General features: G+C 46.5%; 1 protein-coding gene across 4 annotated transcripts in view; it reads left to right on the top strand.

Annotated features, from left to right (window-relative positions):
- The window catches only part of MGAT5 (alpha-1,6-mannosylglycoprotein 6-beta-N-acetylglucosaminyltransferase), a 362,213-nt gene that overhangs the window by 207,230 nt on the left and 141,827 nt on the right, over nt 1-13,156 (top strand). For all 4 annotated transcript variants that reach the window (XM_059704617.1, XM_059704616.1, XM_059704618.1 and 1 more), the window contains 2 exons: nt 9,388-9,464; nt 10,380-10,469. In XM_059704617.1, the coding sequence (XP_059560600.1) occupies nt 9,388-9,464; nt 10,380-10,469 (167 nt within the window). The remainder of the gene's footprint in view (nt 1-9,387; nt 9,465-10,379; nt 10,470-13,156) is intronic.

The raw sequence follows: 13,156 nt of genomic DNA, 5'->3' as shown, positions 1-13,156 counted from the left end.
TCCCTGTCCTTTACCTGCAGCTGCATAAAGGCTTGTGACAGGTGATTCAAAACAGCATTGTGTGATAACAGCTATTCTTGGCAGTTTGCACAATGAAAATAGCTTGGGGATACAGCCTGCCTTGTACAGTTATTGATTCCATATTTCTTTCTTTTCTTCTTCTGTTTCAAGAAGGGAACACACACACACACACACACACACTCTCACACACACTCTCACACACACACACACACACACACACACACACTCACACACACTCACTCACTCTGTATATATTTCTCTAATTTCCTTAACAAGATTCAACCACAGCACAAGCATCTCTGACAGTTGATAAGAATGGACAGAAATATGTGAGCTGTGCTTAACTCAACTGAGTTTTAGAAGAAAAATTGAACCCCTTGTTGTTTGAGGGGGTGAAGAAAGATGTGTGTGCTCCAGGTTCCAGGGCTCCTCATTGTTATAGTAAGACAGCTACACAGTGCTTCTGTCCCTTTCCCAGGAACCTGCATGGAGGAGAGGGGAGTTGGGAAAGGCTGTGCCCTACCTTGCTTATGGAGAGGAGAACAGGTGTAAAAATGGCCTCAGGCTCCTAACTTGAGAATATGATATAGTTTTGCAGGTATAGTCATGAATTTTTAATGTCTGCCACCTACTTCTCAGAATATTTTCTTAAATCTAAATTGACCACCGAGGATACGTCAGAATGTGTCAGTACTGTATATTATTTTTAAAAACATTATATACATCCCTGGTAGGTGTGGCACAGTTGGTTGAATGTCATCCCATGCACCAAGAAGACTCGGGTTCGATTCCCTGTCAGTGCACATGCCCAGGTTGTGGGCTCGATCCCCAGTAGGGGGCATGCAGAAGGCAGCCGATGGATATTTCTCTCTCATCAGTGTTTCTCTCTCTCTCTTTCTCTCTCCCTTCCACTCTCTCTAAAGTCAGTAAAAACATATTTTACAAAATATTATGTACAGAAATATATATGTGTATATATATTTTTTGGAAATACGGCAATGGTGAACTTTTTCCCTTGTTGATGTATAAAATTAGCATTCTTCCCGCTTAATGACTGGTATGTCTATTTATCATAACTGGAGACCATATTAGTTTTAGGTGTACATCATAGTGATGATGTACATCATGAAATGTTCCCCACGATAAGTCTAGTTACTATCTGTCACCACAAAAGTTAATGTAATACTAGAGGCCTGGTGCACGAAATTTGTGCACGGGGGTGGGGGTGGGGGGGGAGGGTGTCCCTCAGCCCAGCCTGCACCCTCTCCAATCCGGGACCCCTTGGGGAATGTCCCACAGGGATCAGGCCTAAACTGGCAGTCGGACATCCCTCTCACAATCCAGGACTGCTGGCTCCTAATCACTCGCCTGCCTGATTGCCCCTAACCACTTCTGCCTGCCAGCCTGATCGCCCCCAACTGTCTTCCCCTGCTGGCCTGATTGATGCCTACTTGCTCCCCTGCTGACCTGATGGCCTGCAACTGCCCTCCTTGCTGGTCTGGTTGCCCCTAACTGCCCTCCCCTGCAGTCCTGGTTGCCCCTAACTGCCCTCCCCTGCAGTCCTGGTCACCCCTAACTGCCCTCCCCTTCAGGCCTGGTTGCCTCCAGCTGCCCTCCCCTGCTGGCCTGTTCGCCTCCAACTGCCCTCCCCTGCCGGCCTGTTTGCCCCCAATTGCCCTCCCTTTCTGGTCTGATCACCCACAACTGCCCTCCCCTGGCGGCCATCTTGTGATGGCTACCTTGTGGCGGTGTGAGGGTGGCCATCTATGGCGATGTCGCACATGATGCCACCTAGGCTGTTACTATATAAGATTATTGACTATATTCCCTATGCTCTATATTACATCCCATGACTTATTTATTTTAAAACTAGTAGTTTATACCTCTTAATCCCTTCACCTGTTTTATCTACACACTGTTTGCAGATGCTCATTTAGGTGCAGTATTTGTTGAATGAACCAGTGACAAGGTTTTTTGTGGGGTTTTTTATTTTTTTGGTTATGGCTTTATTGAGATATATAATTTGCATACCATACAATTTATTTATCCAAAGTGTATAATTCAGTAGCTTTATGTATATTCACACAGTTGTGCAACCATTACCACAATCGATTTTAGGACATTTTTATCTCCTCAAAAAGAAGTTCCATACCTATTAACTATCATTACCTTCCTTCCAACCTCCCTTTTCCCTAGTCCTATATAACCACTAATCTACTTCTGTTTTATAGATTTGCCTATTCTGGACATTTCATGTAATATGTGGTCTTTTGTTACTGACTTTTCCACTTAAATTAATTTCTTAATGGTTCATCCATGTTGTAGCATGAATCAGTACTTCATTCCTTTTTATGGCTGAATAATATTTCATTGTGTGGATAGACCACATTTTGTCTATTTATTCATCAGTGATGAAATTTTGGATTGTTTCCATTGTTCAACTTTTGGCCCTTAGGAATAATGCTACTATGAACTTTTGTGCTGACATAGTTTTGCATTTTCTTGAGTGTATACCTAGGATTGGAATTGCTGGTTCAGATGGTAATTGTTTAACTTTTTAGGGAAGTGCTAAACTGTTTTCCAAAATAGCTGCACCATTTTATATTCCTACCAACAGTATTTAAGGGTTCTGATTTCTTCACATCATTGCCAGTGCTTGTTAGTACCTGAATTTTTATCATAACCCTTTCACTGGGTGAAGTTGTATCTCATTATTATTTTGATTTGCGTTTCCCTGATGACTAATGACGGTAAGGTTTTCTTGTGTGTGTTTTTTATGTCTGCAGCAGGTATTTAACCCCACCCATTTTCTACCTGCTACACATGTGTGTGCCTAGTTGTGAGATGACCAACGTTTCTGCTTGAACATTCCTGGAACTCTTACATGCTTTTATTAATAGCAGCGCCTGGGGGTTTATCAGAATGGAGAGGTGTCTGTGTGTATAAAACATTCTATGGACCCTGCCCTTCTACTGAGAATCTTAATCATAAGTCCTCTTTTTAATTCTAGTCTACTGACAAAAGAAAAATCTTACTAATGCTGGCTTATTAATATTAGATTATGTATGCTTTCCTTTGTCATACCCTCTGCAAAAAAAAAATAAAAATAAGTAAATGACAGAGGGTAAGGAAAGCATAAATAATCTAAGGTTATTTGACTATCACTGTGATTTGAAATTTTATGACATTGATTATCCTAGGCAGTGTGTTTGTGGCAAGCCTTACAACTTCATTCTTTTTATACATCAGTTTCATTCTTGAAAAGTTGTGCATAATTGTGAAACCATGTACATTGACTGTGCCTTTCTCGCTGACTTCCTTTATGGCCATATTTGTCCGTGGGCAGTAGTGCAGCTCCAAGTTTATAACAAGCTCAGAAGCCTTTGGAGGTGCTTGTTTAGTGAGGAGTGAGAATTTGTCATTTCATTCTTCACTGTTGATAAGTCAGACCTCCAGTGCAGTACATGGAGGTGGTGATGTTAGTGATGTGCCTTTTAATACCTAGAAACTGTGTAATGGAAATAATCTTGACTCAGAAGACAGAGGCCTAGTGTTAACGTGTAGAATGCTTTGTACACGGAAGGCGCTTTAGGAATTTTCCCTGATCAGTGTGAGTGAGCGAGGCACTTCATGTCTCTAAGCCTTGATTTTATAAATCAGGAAAAATGAATGGTTTACTAATATGGCTTCCAAGTCCCTGGCAGCTCTAAACAATTTTGGTACAGCGATTGCATCTCCAGCTTCTTAGGTTAAAACAAAACAAAAACTATGAAATACAAACAACTCTTTGCAAGGTGCTCAGTATGCATCCCTGGGTCTGTGAGTGGGTCTCACCCATTGCTGGACCGACATGGCTCCTTAGCTCCGTTGGTGGGCCCTGACACTGGGACATGTGTGCTTGACTCAGTTATAGAAATTAAATCATCTTTTTCATAGCGCCAATTTAAAGTGGCCCTAAGTGAGTAGCGGCCAAGCTGAGGATGGCTGGCAAGGTCATTTTTAACTGGAGCTTATATTTTACCAGGGCTGATTTCTGTCCGATTTATTGTGATTAACTCCTGACACCAGGCCAGCTGATGCAGGTGCTAGGGGAGCTCAGGGTCCAGGCCAAGTGCAGACTGAGTCAGTTCCCAGCTGGTATGGGAGCCTGGGACTGGGATGGGCTCCCAGGGGCCATCTGATAACCGGGCCTACATGTTCCTTTCAGGTGTTCCCAGGGAAACGCCACCTGTCCTACACACAAAACAGAATTGCCGGACCCCTTTTTCTTCTGAGAAGAAATATGTGGGGTACCTTTGGGTTTAATTGAACCCTCATTCAGAAAGATGGTTATCTTCACTGTTGGCAAAGGAGTTGGGTGAGGAGACTGAACTCAGTCTCCTAAAACTTACTGGAGTAGACAGACGGTCCTGTTTTTTGAGATTTCTGAGGTTTTTTTTAACTACTTCCCTCCCACCACCTCCTTAAAATAGTGGTGATGAGGGAATCAGACACCCTTAACCTATCAGATGCCTATTCAGTTCTAAATAAAAGGTCATTGGTACAATGTTCTAAAAGTCTTATAAAGAAGTGCCATTTCATACACTTGTTACCTTTGCTGTAATTAATGTACAGAAAGGTGAGCCTTAGCAAGGGAGGCTGTCTTGGCAGGGTCCGCTTTCACTCTGAAATAGCTGTCTTCTGTGTGGAGCTCGCTTACAAGCACTGCTTCCTCTCCCTCTTGGTAGGATAGGGATTGCAGGGGACACCTGACTGCCAGCCACGTTTTGTTGGAGTCTCTTTTTATAAACATACTAGAGGCCCGGTGCACGAAATTTGTGCAATGGGGGGGAGGGGCGTCCTCTCAGCCCAGCCTGCACCCTCTCCAATCCAGGACCCCTTTAGGCCTCAGGATTGGGCCTAAACCGGCAGTCGGACATACCACTCACAATCCAGGACCGCTGGCTCCTAATTGCTCACCTGCCTGCCTGCCTGATCACCCCTACTGGCCCCCCTGCCAGTCTAATCACCCCTAACCACCTCTGCCTGCTGGCCTGGTCACCCCCAACTGCCCCCACCTGCCTATCTGGTGCCCCCAACTGCCTGCTCTTACCAGCCTGGTCGCCCCTATCTGCACCCCTCTGCCAGCCTGGTCACCCCTCACTACCCCCCCTTGCCGGCATGGTTGCCCCACACAGCCTGCTGTTCAGTCATTTGGTCATCACTCACTAACCCCACTGCCGGCCTGGTCGCCCCACACAGCCTGCTGTTCAGTCGTTTGATTGTCCCTCACCCCCCTGACGGCCTGATCACCCCACGAAGCCTGCTGCTCAGTCGTTTTGTCGTCCCTCATTGCCCCCCCTGCCGGCCTTGTCGCCCCACTCAGCCTATTTGGTCGTCCATTCGGTCATCTGTTCGGTTGCAATGGCCCCTGGCTCTTTATATATATAGATGAAGTCCCCAGTGTGCCAGGTGCTGTTTTGGGTACTGGGCCATTGCACTGAGGATGGCTGTCCTGCCATCCCGAATGCCATGCATGGGGAGGGGTCTGCTGACCTGGGCCTCGCTCTGTTGTGTGTGTTCCCACCTCCAGCACCGTGTGGTGAGCACTTCCTGGGTACAGACCTTGTCTTTCAAGGGTACAGCGCTGACATTTCAGCACATGGCAAGCAGCAGGCTTTGGAGGGATGTTCCCAGTGACTGCAGGCTGAGTTTGAAAGTAGATGCTGAGGATTTTAAAGTTTCTCTTTTCCAACTATAAGATAGTTAACTATCTTCTTTTTTCAGGAGGATGTGATTAGTATACAGTGTGACAGTGTATGTGACAGCACTTCAGAAAAGCAGGTGATTTATTGAGGGAGGTTTTCATAGTTCACCTTCCTTTCTGTTTTTGTTGTTGTTTATTGATTTCAGAGAGGAAGGAGAGGGAGAGAGAGACAGAAGCATCAATGATGATAGAGGATCATTGATTGGCTGCCTCCTGCACACCTCCCACTGGGGATGGAGCCTGCAACCCAAGATGTGCCCTACCAGGAATCGAACTGTGACCTCCTGGTTCATAGGTTGATGCTCAACTACTGAGCCAGATGGGCTGGGCCACTTCCTTTCCTGTATCACCCTTTCTGTTCTCACTGCCCCTCTGAGACCCCATCACCTCTGCCCTTCCTGCCCTCCTATGTCCCCACTTTCCTTCCTTCCTCGGAGGCAGAGAAAAGCACAAGAAAACTGTGTCTGATTCCATCTCTCTTTGTCTCCGTGGCTTCCTGGTATGTGTTTGCCATGCTGTTGTCTCTCTCTGTATGTGTCTCAGTGTATGTGCAGACCTTAGGGCTGTTGGAGAGTCTGGCTCCACGCTGGACAGGAGCCCTGCTGTGGATCTGTTGCACACATGACTGCTATGCCTGCTCCTGCCGTGCACGTGTCCTTCCAGAAGCAGGCATTGTGGGGAACAGGAAATGTGACCTCTTGGATTAAACCCAGGGTCTGTGCCCTCCTACAGTGTGTGGTATTGATAGATTAAACAACAGGATTTTCATATCTAGGTCATCTGTCGTTCAGGTAATGCCTGGTTGACAACACCGTAGAATCAGTACCCAAGTGAAGTTCTTGGTGCAAGTTGCCATTGTGGATGAGTGAGGGGTGAAACTGAACCCAGACAGTAGTCAGAGCTGAGCCTCATGATTTACCCCCTCCCTGTGCCGCCCCCCCCCCCCAGTGCCCTTTCACTGTTACAGCCAGGGGAGATGTTAGGAGGGCAGCACCAATCCCTGACTGGGCATGGGAAGGAGGGTAGGACTGCTTCTTCCCAGGTGGTGTGGAGCAAGGCTTACAGAAGGAAGGCTCTGGCTGGGTGCAGCAGGGTGGAGGGCACACGGCATGAGAGGAAGGGCATTCCTGGCAGAGGATGCCAACAGGTGTCCTAGAAAAGGCCCTTTCAACAGGACTTAGCAGAAATGAGGCTCCTCATTGTGGCACTCTCGGCAGAGCAGACACGGGGGTCTGTGCCTGCTTTTGTAAGTTCACAGCCAGGCTAGTTCTTTCCCATCATCTGTGGCTGCCTTCCTGGTACAAGCCAGAGTGGGTGGCTGTGACAGAGACCATGTGGCCTGCGGAGCCTCATATACTTACCATCTGGTCCTTCACGGGCAATGTTCGCCTACCCTTGACATAACTCCTGATGAGGAGGGCACACAGTCGGCAGATAAGCTTTGCTTGCTTACCTTCATGGACCTGTTCGTCCCTTCTACCCCCCGGTAATTTCTCTTCACCCCACACATCACACCTCCAACTCAGCAGCTTCTAGTTTTGTGGACTTCTGGCTCTGAACATCGGAACTGGGAGAGCATGTAATAAAGGGGGCATTTTACCTAAGTGTCTCCTTAAATGTCCGATTGCCCGCTCCCAGCTGTTCTAGACCGGGCTTCATTCCTTGGGACCTCTGCTGCTGCTTTGCTTCGTAAATGTGTCACAGAAAAATCAAATTAAAGCTAGTGATAGGTGCGGTAGGTATGGAGAAGCGTCCTATTCTTTGGTGAGACCAGCTATTCAATAAATGGATTCTGGAGCCGGGGTTCCCTTATGTGTAAGTGAGAGAGAGTGCTTCCAGAGTGACTGTGCACTCAAAATACGTTTTCCTGCATGTGGTGAGTGAAAGTTGTGTCCGATTGCATAGCAAATGCCAGCTTCTAAGTGTGGGCTCTGGTCTGTGTACCAGTTGTTAGCAGTGCCAGACTTTTTGTGTGTTAACTTAGTAAATGGGAGCTGGGTGAAGCAGAGTATGGTTATTCCGATTTTATAGATGGGGAGACAGGGACTTTGACAAGCTAAGTACCTTCCATATTGACTGTTAAATGGCACTGCCTCCGATCTATGAAAAGGAGGATATTGGTGTTATGTTCTAGTTATCCTTCTTAGCAAGTGGAATGCTTATTGAAAACACTGAATCAAGAGCTAAAAAAAAGCCTCTGTTTCAGACTATCAAAAGAACTGGTTTTCAAGGGAGAGATACCAGCCTCCCCCTCCCCCTTTCAGCCCCAGCAGCCACCAACGCCACTTGTGTACCATTGTCGAATGGTACTGTGGCTTGGGATCTAATTTATCATTAGTACTTTGTGTAGATGGAAAACTATCAGCATAAAGAATGGTGACATTTTCCACGCAGTTCTGGAAAATATAGTAGGTCCAACAAGAGAAGCGTGTAGGTTTAGGGCTGTCCTGCTAAAGTGGTCATTCCTACACAAAAGTCTGACCCAACCATTCCCTCCTCAAAGCCTTTCTGTCACACCCTTGGCATGGGGACCAGGGTCCCGATCTTGGTGCTAAGGCCTTCCGATGTGGGCCCTGCCTGCTTGTCCTGTCTGTCCTCCCCGCACCTCACACTGTCATTCCATCAGGGTGGTCCCTGCGTTTGGAACCACCTCGGTGCCTGATCACCATCTCTCCCTTGTCCCTACCCGACTTGCTCCTACTTCATCTTCACACCTCAGCCAAGCTGTGCTGGACCCAGGAAGCCTTCTTTGACCCTTAGAGGGTGGGGTGGGCGTCCTGCCCTTGCCCTACCTGAGCATGGTGTCTGTCATGCTGTTCAGCTGTTTAATTATTCATCTGTTGTTCACCACTAAACGGAAAGCTTCTTAAAGGCATTCTTTTTATTCTTACTCTGTAGTTACAAGGAATAGGAATGCACTTGGGCTAGCTAGTAGAAAGGGAGCTTGTGGTGAGGAAATATTTGAAGCAGTAAGGAGATCTTAGAGGCAATTTAAGAACTGGGTCCATAAGAGGCTCTACATCACAGATGTATCTCAGGGCTCTCTGCTCCCCCCACATGGGTTCTGCTCACCTCTCTCCTTCTGGCTGCCTCTACTTCATTTTCATGAAGCTGCTCCTTACCTCAGTTTGTCTGCATCACCTGGTGGCTTCGTTTCCCGCTCCCTATGTCTTTGGTTGCTCAGTTTCCCACTTGCAGATTTCCAAGCAGCCCCTCTGTTTGGTGTAGCTCTGTGGTCGGCAAACTGCGGCTCGCGAGCCACATGCGGCCCTTTGGCCCCTTGAGTGTGGCTCTTCCACAAAATACCACGTGCGGGCGCACGTACAGTGCGATTGAAACTTCGTGGCCCGTGTGCAGAAGTCGGTATTTTGTGGAAGAGCCACACTCAAGGGGCCAAAGAGCCGCATGTGGCTCTCGAGCCGCAGTTTGCCGACCACTGGTGTAGCTCACCCTTCCAAGCTGGGCCACACACATCATGGGTTTCTGGTCAGCCATAGGTGGGCCTCCTCAGGTCAGGTCAGACCTGTTGCCAACTGGAGGTTACATGGGTCACAGCATGGATGTTAGGCTTGTTTTTCATAAACTTCATGGTATCCTTTGTTCTTTTTCATCCTTTACAGATATCATTAATGGAGCTCAAGAAAAATGTGTATTGCCTCCTATGGATGGCTACCCCCACTGTGAGGGGAAAATCAAGGTAAGGTCAAGTGATGTGTATGTATTTCCATCATCCTCATTCTGCATGCCCTTCCTTAAAGGGAGAGCGAGCCCTTTAAGAGAGTCATGTAAGGGCTGCTGCAGTCCTGCTTGTTTGGGGCTGTGGCCATGGCAACTCCTCCCTGCTGTGCCAACTCCATGGGAGTAGTCAACAGTGGCTCTAACTGGTCAGACTGAAAGAGCCTGGACCAGCTTGGTCCCCTTCTGTGTCTTTGAAGCAGCCTTTCCTCATGTCCCCAGGTTCCAGCAGGTGATCTCTCTCCCATCCCTGGGGCCCCATTTCTGAGGTCTCCAGGTTGTCATTTAAACTTCATATTTGCATTTGCAATTGAATACCCAGAGACACTTGACCATGATCTTAACATTTTTAAAAACCTTATTTATATGGCCTGTCATTGGGGAGACCACTCCCCTGCTCAGTGGTTCCCAGAGAAAAGTTTCGGTTCCGGAGTACAGTTAGGAGGGGGAGACCAAACCCCAGAAATGTTCACATGGTCTCCTTTTGGGACTCCCGCATTCATTCACGTCCTCTTCCCGAAAGAAACTGCTACGCTGGTGACACCAGCTTTCTGCACAGAGGGGGTTGGGGTGCAGGGTCCCATTAGGCACCTGCTCTTGATAAAACTCTCCTAGCCATTGCCTCTCCTGGGCTTCGCTGCCTGGCTGTCCCTGGCCTCTCTCCACTCTAACTAAGCACGTCTGCCAAGGCCTAGCTCAGGTCAGTGCATCTGTGGATCATGCAGGGGCTCAGCGTCTGTCATCCTGACCTCAGCTAAGCGACTGAGCTTAGGCCACAGCTCGAGCCATACCTATGCCCTCTCCTCTATCAGCAGGTGGGCGGGTCACCAGGAACAGGCCATTCAGAGGTGTTCTTACCTGGCTCTTGTTGTTTCAGTGGATGAAAGATATGTGGCGCTCGGATCCCTGCTACGCAGACTACGGAGTGGATGGGTCCACCTGCTCCTTTTTTATTTACCTCAGTGAGGTGAGTGGCTTAGGAGGGGTGGATGGATGTGGTTAACAGATTGTGCAGCCACGCCCGGAATTCAAAGAGCTTGAAAACAGCTAATGTTCTTACGTGATAGACCTGTGATTTCTTTCTTCATTACTTTCCTCTGCCCCCTAGGACAGTGGTCGGCAAACTCATTAGTCAACAGAGCCAAATATCAACAGTACAACGATTGAAATTTCTTTTGAGAGCCAAATTTTTTAAACTTAAACTATATAGGTGTTGGGGTCCAGCCCCAGCAGGTCCAGGAGTTCCCCAAAGGTGTGGACGGAGTCGGCGAAGAAGGAATGACATGGAGGCAGTGTTCAGTTGATCAGCATAGCGAGGTTCTCCCTTTATTGTCCTGTTACATCTGTATTTATACCATTTGATTTTAATCCTATCCATTCTATTCCAAAGGTTAGGGCATTTGTTATCTCCATTCCAAGATTGTTCATAGTTAAAGTGATTAACTACCCGTCTGGAACTTAGTTAAGGGGTTTTACTGATTCCCTTCCTTAGTCCTGTTAATCCCTAACTCCAGGGAAAAATCCCCACCTGGGGAAACAACCTTTCCCGGAGAGGTGACCTTGGTTAAAACACATAGTGCTAAGTAGGGGAGCAAACATATTAAGAACAGTATGCCATATACGCCAGGTCCCTTGAAACATATGCTGTGCAGATGTTTCTTTCCTGCAGCGACTGTGTCAAGCAGCAAGGATGGACTGGCTTCCAGCAAATTCCCCCTTTTTTATTTTTTAAATGATAGCACGTGTAAATCAGCGGCCACCTCTCGGATTGGGTTAAGACTCGGAAGACCTGTTTGTGACTTTGCCAACAGGTCAGTCCGAGGCTTAACCCTATATCGGCTCCCCACATATAGGTAGGTACATTGTTATTAACTTAATTAGGGTACTCCTAAGGCTTAGGAAGAGCCACACTCAAGGGGCCAAAGAGCCGCATGTGGCTAGCAAGCCGCAGTTTGCCGACCACAGCCCTAGGAGGATTACTTTTTTTTCTTTGAGGGAAAAGCAGGTTTAGCTAATTTTTTTCCTCATTAAAAGAAATGCAGTAAAATGCATGTAATATCCTAAACCATTAAGTGTACATTGAATACACTCATATTGCCCAGCAGCCATCACCACCATCCTTCCACCTCCAGAACCCTCCATCTTGCAAACATGAAACTGTGCCCATTAAGCAGTAGTTTTCTATTCCTTTCCAGCCCCATCATTTGCTATGGTTTTGACTACTCCAAGTACTCGTATAAGTGAAATTATACACTATTTGTCTTTTGATGATCAGCTTATTTCACTTAGCATAATGTTCTCAAGGTTTATCTATGTTGTAGCCACGTCAGAATTTCCTTCCTTTTTAAGGCTGACCAATATTTTGTTGTATTATATACCACATATTGCTTATCCACTGATCGGTTGATGGACACTGGGTTGCTTCCACGTTTTAGCTATCGTGAATAATGCTGCTGTGAACATAGGTGTGCACATAACTGTGAGACCCTGCTTTCAGTTCTTCTGAATATATATCTAGAAGTGGAATGACTGGCTCATAGGGTGAATCTCCTTACTGTTTTTTGAGGAACCTCCAAACTTTTCCGAAGTGGTTACACCATTTTATATTTTCATCAACAGTGCACGAGGTTTCCGGTTTCTTCACATCCTCACCAACACTTGTTATGAGTTATGGGGGTTTTTTTTGTTTATTTTTTTATAGTAACCATCCTAATGAGGGTGCTGTGGTATCTCATTGTGGTTTGGTTTGCATTTCCTTAATAATTAGTGATGCTGAGCGTCTTTTCCTGTGCTTGTTGGCAAAATTAGCTATTTACTTACAGAATGAGTTAATTTTCTCCTTCTTATCTGAATTTCATTTTTACTTGTACCGTTCAATTTGAATAGCAGTTTTTTTAAAGAGTTGCAGATCATTTTATAGACCACATATTTTAATGATTTTATGTCATCTTTAGGAAAATCAAGTAGCAGAATAGAGTTAAGACTTTATCCTAGGCAAGGTACATGTAAGAACTGAGTAGGAAATTAAAACTCGCTGGCTTCGCCTCCACCTTTATGGAAATGGTGCTGGCTCATTTCAGAGGATGTGCACTTGGCAGGCTCTTGGCTGCCATTTCTTTTTCATTCTCTCCCCCAGTTTTGTATGTAGTTGCCCTTTGACCACTAGTGAATAACTGCTCCCTGGAGCTGCCATGCAAGGAGGAGAATGCCTCTATTATGAGGCCAAATGAAATGCTTTCCCATAGTTTTTCTTGTGGGACTCAGGTGCCTCTTTTTTGTGTCATGAAGTGACAGGGACAGCTTTGGGGGATGGAGGCCAAACAATAGGGCTTCAGGGCATATGGCCCTGGCTTCTGTGGGTTTGTACCTTTCCTACACCTTCACTTCTCTTGCCTCTGTAAGATCCAGGCAGACTTTGTTTTTTGACAGGTTGCCGCATGGCCACCCTACAGGGATCCTGGGAATCCTCAGATCAAATGACAGTTAAAATACCTTTTGGAAATTAAAAGCACAGGGAATTGGGTGTGTGATGCTCCTCATTAGCGGGCTGCTAGAAAATTGATTCTGTAGCTCTTGTTGGAATGTTTCTAGCTTAGGTGGCCTGAGGCCCATCTTCTCCTGAGGAGGAAGGCCAGGGTCCCTGGTGAACTTCCC

This window comes from Myotis daubentonii, chromosome 7 (assembly GCF_963259705.1).
Source record: "Myotis daubentonii chromosome 7, mMyoDau2.1, whole genome shotgun sequence".
Classification (NCBI taxonomy): Eukaryota; Metazoa; Chordata; class Mammalia; order Chiroptera; family Vespertilionidae; genus Myotis; species Myotis daubentonii.
This window is presented reverse-complemented; position numbering and strand designations above follow the sequence as displayed.